This window comes from Motacilla alba, chromosome 9, assembly GCF_015832195.1.
Source record: "Motacilla alba alba isolate MOTALB_02 chromosome 9, Motacilla_alba_V1.0_pri, whole genome shotgun sequence".
Lineage (NCBI taxonomy): Eukaryota > Metazoa > Chordata > Aves > Passeriformes > Motacillidae > Motacilla > Motacilla alba.
This window is the reverse complement of record NC_052024.1, coordinates 24,977,002-25,001,991: the sequence shown is the minus strand read 5'-3', so window position 1 is coordinate 25,001,991 and position 24,990 is coordinate 24,977,002. Positions and strand designations below refer to the sequence as shown.

The window sequence follows — 24,990 nt, the reverse complement described above, 5'->3', positions numbered from 1 at the left end:
GGACTGCTGCGTGTGGAAGGTTGGGATGTGCCACTGCAGGAACCAGAGGTGCTGGGAGTCTCTCTGCTCTGGGCTGAAAGCAGGCATGGGCAGTGGCCAGTTGGGGTGTACCCCACAGCTGCCTCCAGGCTGGTTCCCCCGGGGCAGGAGGATCTGCAGTGCGCTCCTGCAGTCTGTGCTCTGAGGGGGCTGTGGAGGGCGGGCGGGTGGCCCATTCCGTGGCCTTGGTGCGATGCCCCAGCCGTGCCCTGCTCCATGCCTGCATCAGGTGCTGCTCTGGCTCCCCTGTCCTCGGAGCGCCTGTGCTGGAGGCCTGGTGCACGAGGGTGACGTGCAGGAGGTGTGATGGGTGCCAGCAAAGAGCTGGAGCACGCCCTGGCCCTCGGGAGGGGGCTGCCCTGCAGGGCCAGGCTTTGGCTGCCCAGAGCAGACTGGCTGTGAAAGCCGCATGGTTTCAGCCTCACCGTCCAGGGGGGTTTCTGTGGCCACAGGAAGGTTCTTACACGTGTGGTGTGGATGAAGATCCGATGGCCAGCTCAGATTAAATCATGGGCTTCCCTCCCTGTTTTTATTTCCTTCGAGTACTTGCTTTATTCTGCTGCTTCAGCACCAGTGGGGAGGCGGTAGTGACACAGGGATGCCTGTAATTAGGGGGGTGAGCCTCAGCACCTCTTGATTCCTAAATAGTGGAGGATTCCTGCTCGGGAGCTGGTGGATAATCCGCAGACATCATTTTCTGACACTGAGGAAGTCATGCGTGCTGGTTGTAAAAGGCCTTGTGGTAACTCCGTTACTTTCAAAGGCTTAATGGGTGTTTTCCTTAGGCATATTTTCGACGGGAATGTTGTAAACAGCTTGTTAGCTAAGGCCAGCTCCTTAAGGTAAAACTGCGGGAAAAGTTCCCATTCATTATGATTTATGTTCATGCCAAGGATGATTTTTGCAACTGAGTTTATCAGCAAATTCCTGCTACTACTCCTGTCCGGAGGGAAGGGAGAGGGAGGATCTGGCAGAGTTCAATTGCTTCCCTGGGAATTCCTACACCTCAGTGTGTCCTGCTGTGCCCAGCCCTACACAGGAGGCTCTCCTTTCTCTTGCATGACTTGCAGTGGTCTCCTCTGTCTGTGTGCCTTAAGGATTAGAGCAGTTGCCTATGATTATTATTTTTAAATTTAATTTTATTAACAATTATATACTGTAAACTTAGTTTCCCAAGCTATGCAGCAAAGTAAACAGCGTTTCTTTCCTCCTACCCCATAGTTATTTACCAAAAGAACAAACATGTAAATATGTTTGAGTGCTGTCCTCGGTGACATTTGGAGCCTGCTCTGCTGTGAATATGTGCAATTGCAATTCCATTAGTGTCAAAGAGAGTTCCCAGCAATTAACGAGGAAAGAGAAGGGACTATTAAAACTGTGTTGTACTTGTGATGAAACTTCAACACGTCCTGAGATGAGAAAATGCAGTTAATGTGCCGAGTTGTGAGGTGAAGGCTTTGCGTGGCTCCTGTGAGGGTGCTGGAGCCCGCTCTCCCTCCAGCAGCCTGTGCAGGGGCCGTGTCCTGGTCAGTACTTGGCTCGGAGTAAAAAGCCAGGGACAGTGTTGGTTTGCCCTGCTCTGTGCGTTCAAAGTAGCAGTAAGCTCTGCTGTCCTGAGGATGCTCTGAAGTCTCTTCAGCAGCCTCAGAGGCAGCAGCAGGAGGGCAGCAGCAGCACCCTGAGCTGGGGCAGGCTGGCAGATACGAGGTTTCCTGTGCCCATTGGGCATTTTGGGTGCTGGGTTTGATGTGTGCCGGCCTCAGGATGAAGTCCCACTATCTATCAGAAGAATTGCTTTTCCTAAGGGTCAGTTAATTTGTTTTAATGTCCACTTTGTGTCAACTTCTACCCTGTGAAATAGTCCATGTTTCAGATTGTGTGCATGTAATTTTTATGAAATAATATTTTTATCCAAAATATCTTTATTTTAAGTAGCTGGGAAGAAAAAAAAAATTGCAATAGGTATAATCTATCCTCAGTAAAATCTGACTCGAGTTCTCACAATTCAACTTGATTAAGCTTGAAATTTTGGAGCTAAAATTGCTGTTGGTACAAATTAGTAAGAGCAGCAGCAGTGTGTAAGGTGACAGCACTTCTGTCAAAAGGGTGCAAAATCCTGCAGTTTGAGTTCATTTTGGTTTGAATGTACAGGTTGTATGGGGAAACTGAGGCAGCCAGGCCTGAGGAGAACTCAGCTGGGCCTGAGTTTTGTGTGGCCAGATTATAATTCTCATAAGGCAAGTGCATGACCACCATTAGCCCAGCCTGGGGAGTGGGCCAGCCCAGCTTGGGTCTGTCTGTGCTTCCACAGCCTCACTGCCTCCTGGAGCTGCCCTGATCTGAGCACTGAGATAAAGTGTATGGCTCCTGTGTGCTCCTGGAACCTTGGCTTTGGGCAAAGAGGCCAAATACTCGCTGTCTCAGAAAAATATTTTGGTGCATAAATATGCAAGGTGTATATTAATATCTGGATGGAGTTTATGAATATGAAATCTGTAATATGAAATCTGAATTTACGCAGAATAAAAAGCAACAAGTACCAGATAGGTTGCCCTAAACACCGAAGGACTGGACGTATTTCAGAGCTCCTCCTCAGCCCGCCGTGGTTAGCCTGGCTGGGCTGGGCTGCTTTTATTAGTCCTCCTAGAGAATGTCCAGGTGGCAGCTCCAGCGCCTGCAGAGTGCCCAGGTTTTCCTGTGGGGAGTGTACCTCGCTGTCCGCCCTGGGGCAGGCTGCTCTTGTAAAAGGAATTTCTTTTCCCTTATGTAACTTGTTGGTGTTACATCCACAGTCGGCTCTCGCAAAAGCGCGTCAGTCTTGCTTGCAGTGGCACTGAAAAAACTTAACAGAGCGTGCACTGAATTCCCCCCTTATCTCTCTATAGCACATTTTATGTATCTTGTAGTGAGATGTTTTGTTTCTGCAGTTTCAGACTTGGTGTTTCAGAAGATTAATAGACTTAGCAGCCCTGTTTGCTCAGCTTAGCAGCGATAACAATGTAATAAGTCATGAGACGGTCGCAGATCATCTGGCAAGGCAAAATATGCCTCGGACTTGAACTTGGAGCAGGTATTATTTGCAGAGAAAAGTGAAATGTTGAAAGCATTATAAATAGCGTGTCCTGACTTGGGTGGCTGCGGGTTCAGGTCTGCCTGCAGAGCCTGCACGGGAGGCGGCTGAGGGCATCTGCATTCCCGCTCCGGCTGCCCGGGAGGCGGAGGGCAGCGTTCCTGCCCTACATGGCTGCTGCTGGCTGCAGCACGTACGGCCCCGGCGGGGCCGGGCTCGGGCTGCAGGAGCGGGGCCGGGCTCGGGCTGCCGGAGCGGGGCCGGGCTCGGGCTGCAGGAGCGGGGCCGGGCTCGGGCTGCCGGAGCGGGGCCGGGCTCGGGCTGCAGGAGCGGGGCCGGGCTCGGGCTGCAGGAGCGGGGCCGGGCAGTCCTCCCGCAGCCCCGCACGCTCCCGCTGCCGTGCTGTCTGCCGCGCCGGCGAGCCCCGCTGCGCGCCGTGAGTAAGGACTCGGGAACCCAGAGCATTTCGGGCTCTGGGCCCAATCCTGCTTCCAGAGAAGTTAATTGGAATTTTTGCCTTCTAAAAAAGGGAGAGCGATGAGAAGTGGTCGGCTGAGTCCCGCCGGGCCCTGGCGCTGCCGGGAGCGGGCGGCGTGAGCCCGGCGCCCGGCGGGGATGGGCTGCAGCCCCCGGGGGCTGGCTCCCGAGGAGCCGCGGCGCTGCAGTGGCGCTATCTGCACTGCAGTGACAGCGCCCGGCGCTCCGCGAGATAAGCTTTTCCTTTAAGTGTGAGTACCTTGCTGTGGGAGCACGTGGAGTTTGCCGTGTCGCTTGGGTCCGCACGCACCCGAGGTGCGGAGCCGTGGAGCCCCCGCTCCCCGGGCAGGCTGCGGAGCACGCTGCACCGGGCACGTGTGCCAGGCTTTCCGAGCAGGTTGCCAAGCTGGAGGCACAGCAGCAGGCCTGCACTGGCCATATAAAGGAGGTGTCGGGTGCTGCGCAGGGCCACCCGCCCTTCCTCTTCCTCGCCGGTGTTTCAGTGCTGCCTGTGCCCCTGGTTCCCATGGAAGGAGGGTCCTGACAAACACGGCAGGGCTTTCTGGGGAGAAATAAACTCTCCCTTTTTTTTCTGTGACACTCCGAAGCTTGGAATAAAATCCAAACAAAAATGTTGATTCCGGTGCGTGGAAGAGTTTATTAGTGCCTGGGCAGCATTCTTGACTTTGTGTGCCCACCTCTGGTTTTCAGCAAAGTCTGGTACGCTTTACCTGGGTCATGAATCCTTCCGTGCTCCAAATGTAGGCACAGCTTCAGTGGACTTTGAGCCTTCTTTCAAGCAGTGAAAAGTCAGAGGTACTGAGTCCATGATCCTGATAATGTAATTATGTATTTTTCAGCCTTTTGATGTGTAGCGGTTAAAAATGTTGTTTGGGGAGTGCGGGCGCTTGCTGTGGTGCTGGAGCTTTGCAGGCTGCTGGGAAGGAAATCTCTGGGCAGATCTCTTGTTTGCTGCTTATCAACGTTTTATTGAGCTCCTGTATTTATGTGCAAATATATTCAATAAATAAATCTTTAATGATGTGATTTTTGTTGTGAAAAGTAGACACAGCTCTGTTCAATTCTTCTAATTAAATACAGCTAATGGTGGAACAGAAATACAAGCATTTGAACTTCTTTCACTAATTTTTCTGCATGACTGACAAAATTATTGTTTCAGATTTGGTTTGATTTCTACAGCTTCTGAGCATTCTACAACCTCTGCCTTTAATCACCATTTTTATAAAAGCTAGGTTTTCTTAAGTTGTTTCAGAAGCTGTTTTCCAAATATCCCTGTTTCTGTTTTCCAGTATCCCCATTTCTGTTTTTTGTGTAAGAGTAGAAATTTAAACTTTCATTCTCGGTGTTTTAAAATGGCTTTTAGAGGTAGGAAGGAAAATACAAGGAAAACAGTGATCTTTTGAGGTTTTTCCGAAATTCCTTCATTGGGTTTAATTTGGGTAGCTTGCTGTGTTGATGGAAAAGGGACACATTGAGGAGAACCCAAGCAGAGGACAGAGTATTCTGTGTGAGAAGTCCTAAGGGACAGTGTCGGTGGCACTGCTGTGCCGCGCAGGGACCCGCCCAGCTCAGCAGCCCCTTTGTGACTTGTCCCCTGTGTGGTGGAAGCTCTGCTGGCTGAGGTTGTGTGCAGAGGCTGTTCTGAACAGGGGCTCTTAGAGGCTTGTTTCTCATGGTTATTGTTAGCTGAGTACATGTCATAATTCAAAATGAACAACATTGCAATATACTAAAGCAAATACTGATTAAAAACTTGTCTCAAAGATATGTTCCACTTATTTCCTAAAATAAGTCATGCAGTTTTTATTACTTCTTTTTAATACCAGTGACTAATTTGGAGCTTTTTCTTGATATCTGAAGACACGTGTATTAGTTTAGTTTGCGTGAGATTGGTCACGATCCAAAATGGATCACATCAGTTAGTGTTTCTGTGCTGCTGAGCATTGTATATGTAAGGATCTCTATTAAGTCAAGGAAAGCGTCTCCTAAACTGGTTTAGTTTTTGTTGTGTATGAAAAATCATTTTATATTTAGTGCATAACAGTCATCTCTGATACCTCAGATGGTGACAGGGCAGAGAGAATTAGAAATCCCATTCTCTGTGGTTTAGATTCTTATGTAACTAGTTAAATAAATTATATAGACCCGTAGTATTTTCTGAGAAGTTGTACAAGTTTCTCTCAGCCTGGAAGGATGTGATTATAAACAAAAATTAAATGTAAGGCCAGAATGAATGAAAGCACGGAAAGTGCTCTGTTTTGGATCTGAGATTCCCCGAGAAACAGACAGCTGTGGGTGCAAATGCAGTCGGCTGTGTCTCCTGTCTGCAGCAGATGCTGGAGTGTTTTCCAGGGCTGTCCTTGCCGTGATTCATGTTGGTGACCCAGTCGGGCAGTGTCGTCATCGCGCTGAGCTGGCAGTGCCTCCCCGCTCCAGGTGTCCCCGGCGTGGCAGTGCTGCCACTCTGTGATGCTGGCGTGGTTTCAGAGGTGTGGGACTCGCGGTCCTGCCTCAGGGGTGCCGTGCCTGGCCCTGCTCGGCCACGCTGCAGAGCCAGGGCACTAGTTTGCCGCTTCGGCAGCAGTCCTTCAGTCCAAACTCTGCTGTCCCTCATTCCCAGGTAATTCTCTGGTCCCTGGGGAGAAGCGTGTGATTGTCCCTGCGTTGCCATCGCTCGCCATGGCTGAGCTGAAGGGACCAGTTCTAAGAGCTGCTGCAAGCAGAACTGGGTGTAGCGAGTTCCTCGTGAGCTGGACTCACGTCTCTTTTTGGTTGTCCTCAAGTCAGATGCAAGATGAAGCAATCCATGACTGCCATAACTCCGATGGGCCTGCCTGGGAGTGTCCTGTTCTGCAGAGAGCAGCGAGGTGTCCCGCAGGGAATCGTGCCCCATGTGTCCTCAGGGCCAGGAGAGCTGCTGGCATTGTCACCAGGAGCAGGACCGCTCACCAGCATGGAGCACGTGACATGAATGGTCTGCTCTATTCCTGGTAATTAGGTTCAGATTTAATCTTGCTAGTTAATTTGATGTGTGCAGGGATGTGGTGGCTGCATCCAGACACCTGACTCGAAATCATTGTCCTAACAGAGTGGATGTCACGTGAACGGGCAAGAACTTTGAAATCTGGAGTTTTTTAAGTGGGCAAAGGTAGGAGTGGCCCAGCCAGGGATGAGTTAGTGAGGCCAAGGGGAGCAGCTTATTGCCTGGAGGAAGTGGTGCTATTAATAAATTAATAATGTTAGTAGTGACCGTGTGTGGGTCCTGATCCATCAGCTGCTGTCTGCAGTGGTCCCTCAGCGCTCCTTTTCCCCACTGCTTTATGCAGCTGTCTCCGGGGAAGGAAAGCCACCCTTTGCACCAGGGCCACACGCAGCTGCATTGGGAAGTGGAAATTGAGCAGTGCTGAGGTGCTGGTCTGTTTTCCCTTGCACTACTGGAGATGTTCGGGCATCAGAGCGTGGGAAGCCGGGGTTGGTGTCTGCTGCACCTCTCATCAGTGAGAGCTCCTCCGGGTCACTTCTGCTGAAACCATCAGCATCAGCTGAATTTGGAGTCAGAGGGAAGCGGTTCCTTCCCTTGCTGAGTCATGGACGTGGGGGTTTTTTCTGTAGGGATTCTTGTTATGGATGGTGCTGATCACTGTGTTTTACATAAACTCATTGTCGCACGTGCAGCTGGAAATCTCCTGTCCCCATGGCACAGTTTCTGCCTCTTTGCTGCTGCTGCAGGTGCCTGCCGGCTCTGAATCTGGGCTGTGGGACTCGTCCTGGGGTTTGCCTCGTGGCTGTTCTTGAGGACAGCACCCCGCAGCCACCGAGACAGGCGTGCCAGTGAGCCCGAGTCACACCTGCAGGCTGCCCAGCAGGGAGGGTTTTCAGTGCAGGGGTCAGTTCTGGCACCCTGAGTGCCCCGGGGAGACGCCAGGGTTGGGGGGCTGCTCCTGGGCTGACCCTGCTGCCGTGGTCATCCTGCTGCTCTCCTGCCTTGCTTGGCTTGTGTACATTTGCAGTTAATCAAACAAAATGTGCAAGAGTCGGATTAATAAATAGCTTGTAGTTTTTGGAAGGGTGCATAGTTGATTTATTACGGCCTCTCAAAAGCCTTTGTGTAGAAACAACATGTTTAAAATTACTATTAGAACAAGAAAATAAACTGATTCTAATAAAGCAGGTTTTGGGGTTTTTTTTTCAATTCAGTTTGTTACTTCTTGGAATTTTAACTTAAATCACTAGATTACTGTTATTTTTAAAGATAAACAACTTCTTTTTAGGCTTGCTTGGGCAATGTCATTTCTTTTATGGTTGGAATTCCCCTGTGCTGGGATAATACAGAACTTCCCATTTCTAAAATACATTATGTGAATGGTATGGCAAGGGAATTACAGTGCAAATATGTTTTTATTACCAGAAGCAGTATTTGTGCCTTCGTTGGTGGGTGGGGATGGATATGTAAATGCTTTGTAGTACATAAATTGATGAAAAGTGGATTAAAGGCAGAGTAGTCCTTGCCCATTTTGTGTCCCTGACCCAAAGTTGCAAGAACAGAGTAACAGCTTGTGTGCCACGTCCTCGTCCGGAGACAGGGCCTGGCCTGTGCCTGTTCTTGCTCATAAATGCACATCCAGCTGATGCTGTCAAACTGAATCCCGGGTGTCCCTGAAGTCTCAAATTTTGTAACAGAGATTGAGATATACCCCAGGTTATTAAAAAGAAAATCAACAGGCATGTTTCTTGACTTTAATGTTTTTTAAATTACAGCAAGAGCAGTTAATCCGTAACTGTCTGCTCCTTAAAGGTAAGAGGGTTTATGGAATTTGCAGTGTAGCTTTCTGACTTGAAAATAGCATTACTGTAATCTAAAGTAAGAGAGGATTGGGCTGTGGGATTTGTATGTCAGTGCCCATGTGCTGCTGGTGGGAATTGGTTCGCAGTTTGATTGGGGATGGAAATCTTGGGGCAAAACCTGATTTCTGCATGTGGCTGGGGCACGTAGTGTACAACATGTTGGCTCCTTTTGCATTATTTATCAAGTTTTCATGAACCGAGTACACTTGGGTGTGTTAAATTCACATGGAATGTCACAGTTAGGTGGTTCTGCTAAAACAGTTTCAGAAACTGTGAAATAGACTCAAGATAAAACCACGTCTGATGGGGATGTGCTGGAGGAGCCACTGAAGTCAGTGGGAGGTTGCATCAGGAAAGTCTGTCGGAGCTAAAACAGTACAGAAAAAACCTTTAGAACACTGCTACTAGTAGTAGTAGTACTAAAACTGTGTATGTCATGCAAACTATCTGCGTCATAGAAGCAGTGTTGGCAGGTTTTTTTACTAATCTGGTGTGGCACTTAGTAGTTCAAAGCCAACGTGTGCTGGCAGTTTTACCAGCTCGCAGTCCCAGGCTGCTGGGCTGGGGAGCTGTGAAATCAGCCCAGGCTGCAGTTCCCTGGAGTCCTGTCTGGAGCTGGCTGCTCTCTGCTCCCGCCTTTGCACTCCCGTTTTTTCCTGAAATACACAAAAGTACAGAATTGTAAAAGGAACCATCTTCCATTTCTGTGCTGTCCTACGGGTGCAGCCCAGAGCGTGAGACAGTCTTCAGCTGCAGTTTACTAAAGAATATTTTCCTTTATCCAATCCTATACTGTTATGTGACAAGATGTTAATTAGCTCATTGTTTCAGCTTAATTTTGTGACAGTGCTATAATTATATCCCTCAGTTGTGCCATGGAGTAATTGCTGTATCTCTTCCAAATTTTATATTGAGATATGTTATTGGTAAACTTTGAGTTTGGCAGAGGTGTTTTGAAAATACTGTAAGGAGTCAGTAATTTTGTGTTCCTTGATTTAAAAGACAGCCATTTGGCAATTTCAAGCTTTGAGACTGCCCTGTCAGTGTAAATAGAATATTGATTTTATTCCATTTCCTATCTCATTAGAGTCATTGTCATGAGGATGAATTCACGTTGTGTAATTATCTGTTCTTGCTGACAGTTCTCATGTCATTGAGACTGGTGTTTTCAGCTTCCACTTTCTCTAAGCATAAAAATAGCATTCTTCCCTGCCATCTTCTCCTTCGGTGCTGGGCTTCTTGCCTGCCCAGCTTTCTACATCTTTATTTGAGAGACACGTGTGAATTGAGATAAACAGGGATGTCCAGCAACCCCAGTTACAGGAACAGTGAGAACAGTGCCTCTTTGGGAGCAATTCTCAGTGCAGGGAGTTACCTTATTTTTGTGTCAAAGACTTTATTGAGGGGGCAAATTGCATTGTAATCTGCCTGCACATGTCTTTATAGCAATAAGGGGAAGTAACAGGAGTGTCTTCTGTGTCAGATTCACTTCCCTGGACATTTCCAGGTAACCTTTCCATTGATTTGTGAGGCTGTTTCTTAATCATTTTCATTGACCCAGCTCAGGAGACAACTAAGTCATCTCTGTTACCCTCCTAAGGCATGACTCCTTGGTGTTATTTCTCTCTTCTGTCTCTTCTGAGAATCGCTTTTTCATTTGCTTTCAATCCTTGTATCTCGGTACTCAGTGAAGGCAGGGTTCTGCCTTGGCCAAACCAATGTGGCAATATTCCCGAGACAAGTGGCAAATGCTTCCAAATTTCAAAAGGGGAACTTTAAAACCCACCTGTGGATCACAAGAGTCTTTAGTACTGGCTGCTCTGCTGGGTGAGGTCTAGAAAGCGTCAACCCCTAAACAGTTCTAATTGAATGAAAAACAAGAAGTTCAATCCTTTTCCCGTGCTGTCCCTATGGTTCTCCCCCTGGATTTGTTACAGTCGTTCCCATCTTATCAGCAAAGGAGATGTCACATGTATCAGCTGGGTTTTGCAGACAGTGTATCTTCAGCTTGTGAAGCTTACAGGGGACTCCTTAGTGACCGAGAGAGCCTCACAAGGGAACTTCCAAGTGACGGGAAAATAATTTATGCAGATAAAAAAAGACTATGCTAACATCTTCCTTTATTTAGTGGGGATATTGGAGACAAACCTCTGGTCTGACGTCAGGCTTTATTTCTGCTCAAAGGCTATTTTTAAAGCTGACATTTCTGGCTGTTTTCAGGTAGACAACAAACTGTGACAAAACACTTTTTCTTCGAGTAACTGTTCATACAAAAGATACATCTAGTATTTCTTCATGTTCTGAGGATTTACCTTCGAGGCATCAGCTCCTTGGAGTAATGCTTTTCTTTTTGTGGCTGGCAGCCTGAAGAAGGAAGGGTGGAATTAGTGCAGTCACAAGCGTGTCACTGGCCTCAGCAGGAGCAGGATTTCTCCCTGAGTGTGTGATTGTCCAAATCCTAACAGAAAACTTATTACACACCTGGGAGTAAAACACAGTTCAGGGAGCCTTCCCAGGAATATTTCTCCTGTCAGTACCTGAGAGCACAAAAGCTAGTTTTCATCTGTTTTCATTTTGGGTGCTGCCTTCATGCTCTCTTTCCTTTCTTGTTATGGGTGACTTCTTGTGTAATGAGAGTGAAATATCTTGTTTGGAAATGGTGGCTTTTGACTTGCATTGGCTTTAGCATATAAAACGCATCAATTTGCTGCTCTAACTCTTCTTGGTGTTTGGAAAAATCAATGCTTGGTATGGATTGGTTACCAAGCTGATAAACAGGAGAAAACCCTGCCTAGAGCCGTTCCACAGCTTTGTGGTAGAGCTCTTCTTGCTGGCATTGGCAGCACCCTGTCCTGAGGGTCTCACAGGGGACAGATGCTCCTAAGAGAAGAACACGAGTCATTTTGTGCAGTGCAGGAGTGATGGTGGGAGGACGCAGATCCAGCGCTTCTCAGTGCAGGACAGGTTGCAGTGCACCTTTGAGAAGGCTGGGAGATGTGTTCGGGCTTCCAGAAGCGCTCTGGTGTGCTGGTATTCCTGCGCGAGGCTGCACGGATGCCTGGTGGATCTGGTGGACCCGCTGGCACACGGCCCCAGCAGCACATTCTCTGCTTTCAGATCTCTTGGGGCTAATCTGTCACGGCTGGGAAGCGTGGCACAAGTGCAAGAACCAAACTGGTTTGCCTGGACATTTGCTACAGAACAAATTCTCAAGAATTCGGTATCCCAAGCACTGAGGAGTAGTGACTGCTGGTGCAGGATGACCCCAAACTTCAGTTTCAGGCAGTTGAAGCAAATGAGTATCTGTGTTTACCACAAAGACACTCAGTTGTTAATCTGTGCTTGCAAGTAATTATGTAGTTGTTTGTCTCTTGCTAGCAGGGATTAAAAATGTGGCATGATTTCAAGCGTCCTGGCAAAGAACGCACGGTGCCTGTTGTAATCTCATTAGCTCTGTTAGGTGTGTTTTCCTTCCCCTGGAGTTGGTTGTTCTGATCACCATGTCCCTAGAAAAACTCTGTAGCTTTTTCTCATCTGTTGGTTTGCATGCACGCTGACAGCATCGCTTCCAGGGTGTGATCCTGGGGGCTGCCAGTGACCTGCATTGGAGGGCGGTGGGAAATAGCGAGACGATGAAGCAGCATCTTTAGAAAGACGGGGCTGGGGCTGGTCCTCCCCTCAGCGCCGGCGGAGGATGTGCTGGGGTTGCAGCGCCGGCGGAATCCCCGCGGCTGGTGCTGTCGGCGTGCCCCAGGCAGTGCCACGAGGGTCCCTCTGCTCCTCGGGGCACTGCGATCCTCAGCTGGGGACGGGAGCTGCCGTCCATCGTACCGGATTTGCATTGCAGGTGGCACCAGGCTTCCGTGGCCGAGCTGGGCATCCGAGCCGCGGCGTGAGGGGAAGCCGCGCAGCCCTCCGGGGCATCCGAGGGCAGCGCCCGCCCTCCCGCCCGGGCTCTGCGGTGGCCGGAGCGCTCCCGGCGGGCAGGGCCGCTGTCCCCCGGTGCCGCGGGCCGTGTCCGAGCGGGCGGTCGGGCGCCGCCGGGGCCGAGCCGCTCCGGGCTCGGCGCGTCCCGGCTCCGTCCTCACGCCGGCGGACCGACGGGGCGGTGCCGGTGCCGTTCAGCCGCGGCGGGCGGCCGGGCGGCGCCGGGCCCGGGCCGCTCGGAGGGCCGGTGGCGCTGGCGGTGGCGCTGGCGGTGGCGCTGGCGGTGCCGTTCCCGGCCGGGCTCGCTCTCCGGTAGCGCCGGGCCGCACGCACGGCCCGCGGCGGGCGCGCTCGGGGCAGCGCGGCGCGGCCGGCGTCTGACAGGCGCGACCTTTCATAAGACGGCCCCCGCCATTGGCTCCCTGCCCGGAGTGTCGCTGCAACGCTCGCCGCCATTGGCCCGCGGCGGTGCTGCCGCCCGGCCCCGCGCGGGGACGCGGCCCCGCCGCCCGGAGTGCCCTGCGCGGGGCGGCGGCTCGCGGGGCCCCGCGCCGCCCGCTCCTAACGTGTCTCTTCTCTCCACAGGTTGGTACTAAGAAGTGCCTTTCCTGACGTCGCTGCTGCTTGGGACCGCTTCTAGAGCAGCCGCTGCTTTTGCCTTGCTTGCTGCCAGCTAGACTGCGACGACAGCGCTCCGCCGCTGCCAGCCCCGCGCCCGCCGGGAGGAGGGTCCGGCGCTGCTCCCCCGCCGCCGCTGCACTGTGCACTAAAGTGTGCCGCGAAGGTCAGAGCTCTGCTGCCCGAAAGCCGAGGAGAGGAGGAGAAAAGCCCCCAGCCTAAAGCCGGTGTCGGTCGTTGCTCTAAACTGCTGCATCTGTCTATGCCAAACTAATCGATCCCGGTTGCGCCGCAGAGCCCGCTGCGAGCCCGCTGCCCGGAGCCACCTGCCAGCCGCCGTCCCCGGGAGTCGCTGCCGGAGCCCGCCACGTTCCCATGCTTGCGGCGGCCGCCCTCCGGACGGGATGCTGAGCGCGCGGGGCTAGTCCCGGCCACGCTCCCGCCCCGCACCTGGCCGCGGCCCCTTCCCCAGCCCCGCTAACGGTGCCACGCTCTCAACTCGGTGACACGGCTCTTCCTCGAGATTGCGGCCGCCCGCTTTTACACGCACTCGTTTTAAAATAGGGAGCGGGGGAAAAAAAAAAAAGTGTTCTGGAGGTGGCACTTTGGTAATTTCCAGTTTATCAGTTCGGCTGCTCGTTTGCCCGTTTTTATTGGAAATTTTAACTACCTGTAAAATCTAAAGATGGCTGTTAGCGTCACACCGATCCGGGACACAAAATGGCTAACGCTGGAAGTGTGTAGGGAGTTCCAAAGGGGGACTTGCTCACGACCAGACACGGAATGTAAATTTGCACACCCATCGAAAAGCTGCCAAGTTGAAAACGGACGCGTAATCGCCTGCTTTGACTCATTGAAAGTGAGTAAATATTACATTATTTTCAAGGATAAATGGTTAATGAAAGAAGCAGTTGTAGCCAGAGAAATCCTGCAGCCGAACAGGAGCAAGTGCTGGCTGCCAGCAGTGGGCTATTCTTCTGCCTTTATTTTATTGATGCTTGTAGATTTGTGTTGCTGCTTTCCTCAGGGGAAGGGGAAGGATATAGGGAATGAAGGGAAAATACTTCTGGCGGGGCTCAAATCCTCCAGTATGGCTACAGGGGCTCATTCTTCGCCTCCAAATTATTCCCTGCCTGTAGTTGGAATAAAGGGCACTTCACGTAGAAACAGCAAAGTCACTGTGAGGATTCTTTGTTTTTAATAGCACAAACCACGTAAGCAATATGAGGATTTGTTTCCATCTCGTAACTACCAGCGTGTTGTTGGTGTCTCTGGACAGCTGATGGTGAACCTTAGAAGAGTGTTTTCCTGGCTGGGTTATTCGGGTGTCTGTGAGCGCCCTGCTTGCCTTTCTGTGGTTGGCACTGGTGTGGCTATCCCATCTTTTTCCCGAGTGCACTTAAGGGAAGGACAGCACTTAGCAGAAGGCAAGGTGCCTCTGGACGTGCAAGCGTGGCAGGAGCAGAGAGGGTTTTCAGGAGGCACATCCCATCTAGGCACCATAAATACAGGGCTGTTGTTTCAGTGTAGCTGCCGTGCCAGTGATAGGTGTTAAAAGTGCAGGTCGCAGCTCCTTCCCTTGTTTTTTTTCATGATTTCAGTAACCTAACATGTAAAATACTCATACCACAAACAGTGCAGCATTAATCCAGCGGAGTCATGAAAAAATCAAAACTTGGGGAGCAGGAATTTGCCTGTCGTTTTTTCTCCAGGGTGATTTCCTCCTCCTGGGCCCCGATCCCGCGAAGGGGAGCTGGCTGCTGGCAGGAGGGAGCTCGGGAGGGAGCTGGAGCTGGGGCAGCCGGTGCAGGTCGTGGCTCAGCCGGGCCTGCGCAGCGCGAGCGGGGCAGGAGGTGGCTGACAGCAGCTCTCCGTAGATCCTCAGCGTCCCGAGCTTCACAGTGTGTCTTGTCTCCTGTCAGAGGACGGGGGAAAGCTCTACAGTGCTCTCAGGCCTGAAATGCTCCATCACCCCCAGCCGTGGCTCCACCTGCCGATACTGAAAGGGTTTGTTTCTCTGTCGTTCAGTTTATTTGTAAATACAGCAATTACAATGCATGCAGGGTATCAGTTGTAAAATGTGGAAATAAGATGTTTTTATGCATTAATCATGTGCTGGAGGTAGGAGCAGAGCCAGGGCTGCCAGTGCCAGTGGGCAGTCCCAGCCCCGCGGTGTCACCACGAGGACGCGGTGCCACGGCGTGTCGGCGCGGCCGTCGGTGGCTGCGCGGTGTCACCGTGGGGATGGCGGCGCTGCTGGAGCACAGGCCTGGCCCCAGAGCCTCTCAGCTGTTCTGAGCGAGGGGCTGTGACTGCCACCGAGGGTTTGCTGGTGCAGCAGCACCCGCAGTGTCCCCGCGTTGGTTTCCCAGCAACGTGAGTCTGGCCACCGCGGCCTGACCCCGCTGGCCTTGCTTCCCATCGCGAGGATCTGGCCGAAGGGCTGGAATCCAGCCACCGGAGTGGCCCGGACATGATGTCAGTGGTCGCTGGAAGTGCCTTAAAATCTCGGTGCTGGACGGGGGTGCTGCTGGTGCTGGAGCCGGGCGGCAGCGTGAGCTGGTGTCTGTGCGAGAGGGGATGGAGCGCGGCCTGGCCTGCTTTGCCCAGCCCCGGCAGCGTGACTGGCCCTTCTGCTGCCGTCAGCAGGGCTCTTCGCTTCCCTTTTTAATGCAGGAGCTGGGGCTGACCTTTGCCAAGCACTGCAAGGTCCGTGGGTGATAACCGTGGGTAACGTTACAGCGCTGCTGCGGATCCTCGGAAAGGAGCGTGCTGCTGCCCTGTGGAGTCAGCGCAGGGGCCGAGCTGGGAGCTGGGAAAGAATCTGCTGTTTAAAAATACCCTGCTGACCAGAGCTGTTTACTTGTGCTCATGCTGAAAGGTTTGCCAGTGGCTGAGCTGCTGCGTGCTGGAGAGGCTCCCGGGGATCCGGGCAGGATCCCGCGGTGTCCCAGCGTGGGCCCGGCGCCTGGGGCTGCCAGTGGCTCCCCAGCCCCTGGGCAGGGTGGTTAGTTCAGCAGCTGTACCGTGCACGAGAATACCTTGGGGAAAGAGTAAATGGAATATCCCCCTCTGGGGGATTCCCAGTCCAATCCCCGCTGCTGAAGCCCTTGCTCAGTTTTGGTTTTGTTTCAGCTCTGTGTCAGTTTCGGTGTGTGCCAATCTCAGCCGGCTCTAGTCGTTGAGTTACCTTGTCTGCAATATCCCAAACTTTAGATGTTCTGCAAAAGCAATTTAGAGAGATGCTGCACCAGCTCTGTCTGGACCTTATAAGGTCAGTGAATACTTCAGTACAGATTAAAAAAGATTTTTGGTTAGGACATTCAAAAGTAATTTTTAATTTTTCAGTAATTCAATATGCATGTAATGTCCTTGTTCTTTACTAAAATAGCAGCACGCTGAAAAATTGACCTTAATGTTAAAATATTTGATTTCTTATTAATGTGTATAATATTAGTATTAATTATACAGCTATTCTTGCATTATCTCTTGAACATAAGACAGATACTTAGTCACCGAATTTTTCTCTACAAACTCCTGCATCTTGGCAGGGGTTGAAATGAGGTGACCTTTACGGTGCTGCCCGGCGCTGCGATGCTGTGGTGTGTCACTCGGTGTGCCTTGGGAGCGAGCGCTGTGTGGGGCTGACGTCAGGCAGGTGCGAGTGCTGCAGAGCTGCAGCCCCTGGGCAGGACTCCTCCGAGCTGGCGGTGCCTGAGTGCCCGGCTATTCCTGGAGCACGAGCAGGCGGAGCAGGGACCCTGTGCGGTGGCAGTGCCCTTCGGCGCTGGCCCTGGCCCAGGTGTCCTCTGCGGGCAGGGGACAGCACGCCGAGCGCGCAGCCGCCGCAGCCAGACTCCGCTGCCCTGCCCTGCCGGGAGGAGGCAAAAATAGACACCAGAAGCGAAACTTGCAGCTTGGGTAAAGCGCCTTTTTTTTTAAATTACTATTTCCCCCTGCTGTGAAATGAAGGCGCAAACTCTGAGCAGGGCCAGAGCGAGGAAAGCAGTGCTGCCTCCCGAGCCCCTGCTGTGCTGTGTGGCAGCAGTGGCGCTGGGCTCTGGACGCCGTCTCTGGCGACAAACACGTCCTGTGGGTGCACCTGGCAGCTCCTCCTTACCTGTGAGCGGAGCTGGCCCGTGGTGCTTGGGAGCCTGGGGAGCAAGAGGCAGCCAGGCCCACGGCTGTGACCTCTGGGGTGCTGCAGGAGGTCAGGGCTGGGACAGCCCCGGCGAGATGTTATCATCCTGCTGCCTAATTAGCGCTAATGGAACCTGCAGGGCTGGCCTAGGGGAGCGCGTGAATCAAGATGAACGTGTGTGGGATAATCTGGCCCTTAGATATTAGGAGGATAATTTTAAACCAAGAATGATTATGTAGTGTATTCAAATTATGCGCTGGAGCGGCTGAGTCAGCTCCAGCTCTGGCTCTGCCTTGTTTAAATGCCGTAGGATTTTTTTCCTAAATTTGGATGCCTAAAAGCCTGTTAGACTGTCTACAGCAAAAATAAGCTTGTGTTCCTAAATCAGGAAACTGGTTTGCAACAGAAATTTGATTTTTACCATAATTTTGAAACATTTCTTTCTTCTTTCTTTTTCTTGGAAAAATAAGCCGAAGTGGAACTCGATTTTGAAATTACGTTAGCTTCGTCAGATGTTCCGATAGATGAGTCATCCGCGTTTCCTGAAAGCTGAGATAAAGATGTCTGCACAATGGGGAGATGCATGTCAAATGCAAATCTTGTGGGAGCTGCAGATGCGCCCACTGCGGCCAGGCTGCCACAGGCCACTGCCAGCCCTGGGCTGGGGGAAGTGTCACACAGAGGGAGGGCAGGGGGCTCGGGTGTCCCAGTGCTACCGCTGGTGTTGTCCCCAGCGCTGTCCCAGCACTGTCCTCAGTGCTATCCCAGCAGTGTCCCAGCAGTGTCCCAGTGCTGTCCCAGTGCTGCCCTGGTGCTATCCCAGTGCTGTCCCAGCAGTGTCCCAGCACTGTCCCCGTGCTATCCCAGTGCTATCCCAGTAGTGTTCCAGCAGTGTCCCAGCACTGTCCCAGTGCTGCCCCTGGTCCTATCCCAGCAGTGTCCCAGCACTGCCCCAGTGCTGCCCTCAGTGCTACCCTCAGTGCTATCCCAGTAGTGTCCCAGCAGTGTCCCAGCAGTGTCCCAGTGCTATCCCAGCACTGTCCCAGCACTGTCCCCGTGCTATCCCAGCGCTGTCCCAGCACTGTCCCCGTGCTATCCCAGCGCTGTCCCAGCACTGTCCCCATGCTATCCCAGTGCTGCCCCTGGTACTATCCCAGTGCTATCCCAGCACTGTCCCCATGCTATCCCAGTGCTGCCCCGCTGTGCTCGGCCCAGCCCCACACTGGCTCCCTGCGGGGTGGGGGCTGCTGTGTTCCCAAACCTGCTGCTTCCAAGTGCTCTGCACCCCACGTGGCTTTGGTGGCCGTGGTGAGCACAGGTCACAGCCCGTGGCTTTGGAGATAACGTGCACCATGGGCGCTGTGCTTCCAGCTTGGCTTTTGGTCTCCTAAGCCATGCTCCCGCTAAGGCGGCTCCTTCATCTTCAAGCTGGGTGTCCCAATGAAGTGTAAAAGCTTTTTCTACTCTTTCTTCAACAGCTGGAAAGTCTTAAACTTCCACATTTCTCTGCTTTTTTTCTTTTTTTTTTTAATTCTAAGAAAAAGCTGGAAACCAGAAGTGTAAGTCACTTCAGTGATGATGTCTGAGGTTGAAGCTCTGGTGCCTTGTGTCTGAGACCCACCAGCACTTGGTGTGGTAGTATTTTATCTTCTGATGTAGAAGTGTTTATTTTTTAAAATAGAACAGCTGAACTCTGTGAAAGTGACTGCCACTTTTTACCAAAAAGGCTTAAAAATATATAAATGCAGCATTATTATTATTATTGCTGAAATTCATAAGCATCTTATTTCTTCTACCTCAGAGATGTAATTGTCGTTCAGGTTTCTCTACTGGAGTCCCTCTCCTTTGTCACTGCTTTAAAAAGTACTGATTTTTTGGGCTTGTTGTTCTCCCTTGTGTGACACGTACTAAGGGTGTAGAGTAAGAACTTTATTTCATTTAATCCAAAGAAAAGAAAATCCCGTAAGCCTATTGCACTAATCATGGTGAAATGGCAGATCATGGGTCTGATTCTTCTTCGATGAAGGCAAAAGAAAAAGCCCAGAGCACTTGAGCAGGTGATCCCGGGTAGCTTTGCCTGTGTGCTGTCTGGCATCCCTGGAGTGTGGGGTGGTGGCAGGACTCGGGGTGCAGGGCTGAGGTGAGGCTCAGGGCTGGGAGGCAGATGGACACATGGCTGATTCCGAGGAAGCTCGTAAAGCAGTAACCCTTGGCAAAAAATGAAAACATAAACAATGTTCAAATTCCTAAGGTCTGATTTGCCATTTTTCTCCTCTCCAGCCCCTGCGTCTGCCAGCAGGCTGAGCTCCAGAAGAGGAAGCAAAGGGAAAAGTGGCAAACACATCGGGAAAATGGGGCAATTGTTAGAGGTGGAGTGGCAAATAGTCCATTAGCAAACCAAACAATTGAAAGCACGTGTGTTCCTCTGTGGGAAGATAGATGGTGTTTTGAAATCTTATCAGGCCTTTGGACAGAGGAGTTACAAGTAACTACAGCCTTTGCAGCTCATTTTACAGTTTCAGCTCTGCCTCGGCAGAAAGAAATTAAGTAGAAATTAAAACATTGCACTGCAGCATCTGCACTGTCATTTCTTAAAGGCTGTGCATAATAGAAACCAGCGTGGGCTCCTGTCACAGTCAGGAACTCTGCTGGGCATAGTCAAAATCAGTAAAATTCTGAACCGGTTTGCAGGGAAGATGTAAAGAGGCAAAAAATAAGAAAACCTCATGTCCAGAACATTCAGACATTTGTCCCAAGTCTTGACTGAGTGATCGGGAGCAGCCTGTGAGGCCTGTCTCCTTCCCAGGATGACCCCAAGTGTCTGTTTTTCCAAATACAGATGCCTTGTTGCCAAGGCTCACTGAAATTTGTTGGAAGCAACAAATTACATTCAAGACCGAATGATCACATCTGTTTTTTGACTTGGGAGAAATGCTGGTGTTTCTTTGTTGGGGCTGCAGAGCCTTGTTAGCCCAGCTGGATGTTATTTAGGAACTACTGCTCCGGGTGCTGCTTAGGAGTCTGCGCTTCCTGCCAGGAGCTGCTCCCGTGCCCGTGCCTGGGAAGGAGCCTCATCTCCAGGTGAGCAGCCAGAGCCAGGCGAGGCCACAGCCCTCCCTCCGAAGTGCTCGGCTCCAGACATCCCTGCAGAGAGAGAACCAGCAGGGTTTGTGCTTTGCCAGAGTCAGGCCCGTCCCTGGTGCTCTGCGCTGGGCTCGGGGCTGCTGCTGCACCAGCAGCACTCCAGCCAGCCCCTAGGAAATGACAAGAGCTGCTTTTATCCTCATCCAGAGGCCTGTCTTGTCCCCCGTTTCGCAGTGCCACTAGGAGGATTACTGCTGTTGATAGAAGATTTAAGTCAGCGCTGAATTGTCAGGTCCTGAAACACAGGATTATGCAAGTAAGAAAACCTTGGGGTTCTTGGTTGAATTTATTGAAATACTTATGACTTATCCTCTCCATTAGGAAACATCTCAGGATTTAACTGATGCAGAACACACGCTGAGGTAGTTGAAGGCAGCTGCAATATTTGATCAAATAAAGGAAAATAGATCTGATGAAGTGGATTTTTAAAGAAGAAGAAGAAATCCAGTGTAGTGCTTCTGGAGGGCTTCACCCTGGCGCTAGCAAGCTGCTTCCTCAGATTGCCTTTTCATTATATTCCACTCATTGGGTAAACTTCTCAGCTCTCAGCCCTGGAGATCCCAAAAAGTTCTCTCTTTGCAGAGAGGGGACGGTGGGCTCTGATGGGAGAATGCTGATGCCTCCCAAGTTTGCTGACAGGAGCGGGAGGGGGAAGGGGCCGGCTGGGGGAACAGCTCTGGATCCAGCTTCATCTCCGAGCACTTCAAGTCCTGTCAAGTTCCTGGAAAGACTCTCTTCAGCTCCAGATTTCTCTGGACCATTCCTAACTTGGCAAAATAGGACAGAGAGTTAGCAAAAAGAGAGAGAGTGCTGTTTGAAAAGAGGAGCAGTTCTGGGAGGAAGCAAAGCTGGTTGCTTTTTGTTGGTGCCATTTCACTGAATTTGCATGGGTTAATTCCAGGCTTACATAGAGACATAAATGTTTGTGAGGTTGAGATTTAAATTTGAAAGAGAGGAATTGCAAAGTACGTGAGTTGTCCTTCGTGTGTGTGCATACACTGCCCACCCTGTGGGAGGGCACGTGTCCCCGTGTGCCCAAGGGACCAGCAGGCAGCTGACAGAGGGAGCTGTGAGGGTGTGGAGGGTGAGTGGGTGTCCCACCTCTGTTGAGGCACCACACCTGTGGGACCAGGAGGAGCAAGCATTCCATTGAATCTGAGATGGAACAGGGCAGTTTGAGGTTTGGGTGGGCCATGGGCAGGAGTTGGCTCAGGGGTCTGTGGTGTCCCTGGGGGACAGGGTCAGCTGTGTGTGGAAATGCTGGAAAACCCTGCAGTCTGGGAGCAGGCAGCAAAGCCAGGGTAGCTGCAGGTGTAGTAGGTAACTACCACTGTGCAGGAGTAGAGCTCATTGTTTTCTGCTCGCTCTTTATCTTTATCTTTATCTTTATCTTTGGATTGGGATTCAGTCTAAGAACCTGTACAGGTTCAGTGCTGGTATTCGATACTGGGTGAGGAGGAGGTTGTGTTTTTTTTTAATTTAAGAGCATCTTTCCAGCCTTGTCTGGCTCAGGGCAAGGTTCTCACTCCCTGCAGGAGTCTGGCAGGTTTTTAGGTGTGCAGTAGCCACCACAGCAATGTCAGGAACAGCACAGTTTTTCTTACTCGGTTATGTTATACAGGAACGAGAGTGTGCACATCTAACTGAAGTCTTTTGAAAAGAATAGAAAGAATGAAATGTTTTCTGGGTCTTTGGGGCTCATTGTAAACTGGCATTGGTGAAGCAAATACTGATGGAAAGAAAGAGTACACTTGGTTGTGTGTGTGCAGAACTCGGCTGTCAGCAGGCAGCAGCTCGGAGCACATGGTGCCACCAGGACAGGCCGGGCTGCAGCTGCACGGGCTGCTGGGTCTGCTGTCCCTTCCCCTTTCCTACAGTGCAGTCAGTGCTTAGAGCCAGCTGTAGATGGGAAATTGTGCCTGGAATTCTGCTTGCTTTCTGCTTGTAGGGTGTGTTCAGAAAATCATCTGCATTGACATACCACTGCTTGTCTGGTGCCCTGGTAAAATTTCCCCTGCAGTGAGCTGAGTCAGGAGACAGCCTGGGTGTCTGCATGGCTGTAACCAAATAAACATGCAGGTGAGCTGGAAAAGCCCCTGCCTGGGCAAACTGAAGGGTTAAAGAGTTCCCGCTCACTAAGCAGTCCTTAGAGGAAACACAGAGTCAGTATTTTGTATCTACCTGTTATTCACTCCTGCTGTCGGTTGAGCACTGGCTGCACCTCGTGTCTGTGGAGCAGTGAGGTGCTTCCCTTGGGCTAGGCATGCCAGGGTGGGATGGAGGAGGGATGGAGGGGTGGATGGATGGATGGATGGATGGGTGGGTGGGTGGATGGATGGATGCATGCATGCATGCATGCATGGATGGATGGATGCATGGATGGATGGAGGGGTGGATGGATGGATGCATGGATGGGGGGGTGGATGGATGGATGGATGGATGGGTGGATGGATGGATGCATGGATGCATGGGTGGATGGATGGATGGAGGGGTGGATGGATGGATGGATGGATGGATGGAGGGGTGGAGGGGTGGATGGATGGATGGATGTGGCAGCTTGAATTCCAAGTACCTTAAAATGCAAAGCTCCTGTTGACAGTGGAACACGAGGAATTGTTTCATAGTAAAAACATGGATTTCTGATTTAAATTTCCAGGTGATACTGGAGGGGTGTGGTGGGGTTGGTCAGCCCAGGGAACACCTCACCAGGCTGGGCATTTGTTGCAGAAGTGACAGTGTGTGGAGCTGCAGCTGGCAAAACAGACGTGCAGCACAGAGCGAGCTCACTGCAGCCAGGACAGGGTTTGGGCTTTTCTCTATGGCTGCACTGAACAGGAGGAAATGGGAATTTTTATGGCAGTGGTAAAGGTGATTAAGTCTATAACTAGAAGAGAAGACAGGGCAGAAGAGAGAAAGGAATTAAAGGGCAGGACAGAAGAGAGACAAAAGGCTGAAGAGGTCAGATGCTGTTACAGCCCCTGGCAGACAGCACAGGAGAGAGGGCCCTGTCTGAGCTGTGAGAGCAGATGGGAGGGGAAGCAAGAGCAGAGCACAAGCCAGGGAGATCCAGAGATATCGGAGGATGTAGTGTGCAGAAGGCTCCAAGATTCCTTGACAAGATGTGTTTGTTCCCAGGTTCTGCCAGCTTTTTGCAACAGATCTTTTGCACCTAGTTCCAAATGTGGTTACTGGTGTGATTAAATATATCTGAAGAGAAAAATAACACTTGCTGATGGATTTTTTTTTTTTTTTACCATGGAGGAAAGCACACCTAGTTTTGCCTTGTTGGAATCCTTTAGCATTTGGCTTCATTAAGTCCAGCACTGAAAATCAGAAGGGAAGTGAGGTCTCCTGTTCATGTTCAGTCCCTTGGCTGAAGACACTGCTAATGTTTGTAACAATGTAAAATATTTCTACACAGCATTTGCCACATATTTATGGTTTAGATGTTTCTGGTAATTTTAGATACCTAAGGAATTAGACACTGAAAAAGTAGCAACAGTGGAAGGTTGAAGTTATTTGTTATACTTGTCAACTGCTCTGCTCTGGGCTACGCACACACTGCAGGCTGTGTGTATGTGTGTGTGCTCATTGTATATTATATATAATGTATGGCTGTGTGCATATGACTCCTCTAGGTCTTTTTCAGGCTGTGTGTTTTGTGTGTTGACTTTGGGTTTGTATGCAAAAAGGAGCATTCAGAAACTGCAAAGATATTTTGTGAATCAAGAAGCTACTTTATGCTTAAAAAAAATTAAAATCGTAGTTGCTAAAAATACACTCGTATTTAATATTTAAAATTTGGAAAGCATTGCTGGATTTTATCGTTGTCTGGAGTACAGCCACGGGTCAGTTGTCCAGCACCATCTGTAATTGTTCCATTCTTTCTTCTCTGTTCTGTTTAAATGACAAATAATTAAGTGTTTCTGAGTGACTGCTCGAGTCCTGTTTTGATCACCTGACAAGTTACTTGGTTCAGCTTCTGCTCCTTAACGTTGTGTAAAAGCTGTCTCAGCCCTGGGAGCACAGGAGGCAGGGATTCCCAGTGGTGGTGGGGGTGCTGCAGGAGGCAGAGATTCCCGGTGGCAGTGGGGCTGTGGCAGGCAGGGATTCCCAATGGCAGTGGGGCTGTGGCAGGCAGGGATTCCCAGAGGCTGTGGGGCTGTGGCAGGCAGGGATTCCCGGTGGCAGTGGGGCTGTGGCGGGCAGGGATTCCCAATGGCAGTGGGGCTGTGGCGGGCAGGGATTCCCAGAGGCTGTGGGGCTGTGGCAGGCAGGGATTCCCGGTGGCAGTGGGGCTGTGGCAGGCAGGGATTCCCGATGGCAGTGGGGCTGTGGTGGGCAGGGATTCCCAGAGGCTGTGGGGCTGTGGCAGGCAGGGATTCCCAATGGCAGTGGGGCTGTGGCAGGCAGGGATTCCCGGTGGCAGTGGGGCTGTGGCAGGCAGGGATTCCCGATGGCAGTGGGGCTGTGGCAGGCAGGGATTCCCAATGGCAGTGGGGCTGTGGCGGGCAGGGATTCCCAATGGCAGTGGGGCAGTGGCGGGCAGGGATTCCCGGTGGCAGTGGGGCTGTGGCAGGCAGGGATTCCCAGTGGCAGTGGGGCTGTGGCAGGCAGGGATTCCCGGTGGCAGTGGTGCCAGGGAAGAGCAGGATCAGCTGTTGGGAACAGCACATCTCCGGGTCCCAGGAATGCTGGGGTTCTTGGG

The 24,990-nt window shown here is 51.3% G+C and overlaps 1 protein-coding gene across 21 annotated transcripts in view; it reads left to right on the top strand.

The window, feature by feature from the left end:
* The window catches only part of MBNL1 (muscleblind like splicing regulator 1), a 67,386-nt gene that overhangs the window by 5,524 nt on the left and 36,872 nt on the right, over positions 1-24,990 (top strand). For 5 of the 21 annotated variants that reach the window (XR_005257932.1, XR_005257931.1, XR_005257930.1 and 2 more), the window contains one exon: positions 12,965-13,856. The exons of 4 other annotated variants lie outside the window; for them this stretch is intronic. Coding sequence is in view for 8 of the 17 variants with exons in the window: in XM_038145354.1 (XP_038001282.1) it covers positions 13,683-13,856 (174 nt within the window). In the remaining 9 variants the exon portion in view is untranslated. Of the gene's footprint in view, positions 1-12,870; positions 13,857-24,990 lie in introns of those variants that run through there. 12 more of the 21 variants (XR_005257933.1, XM_038145352.1, XM_038145350.1 and 9 more) reach the window with 8 other exon arrangements.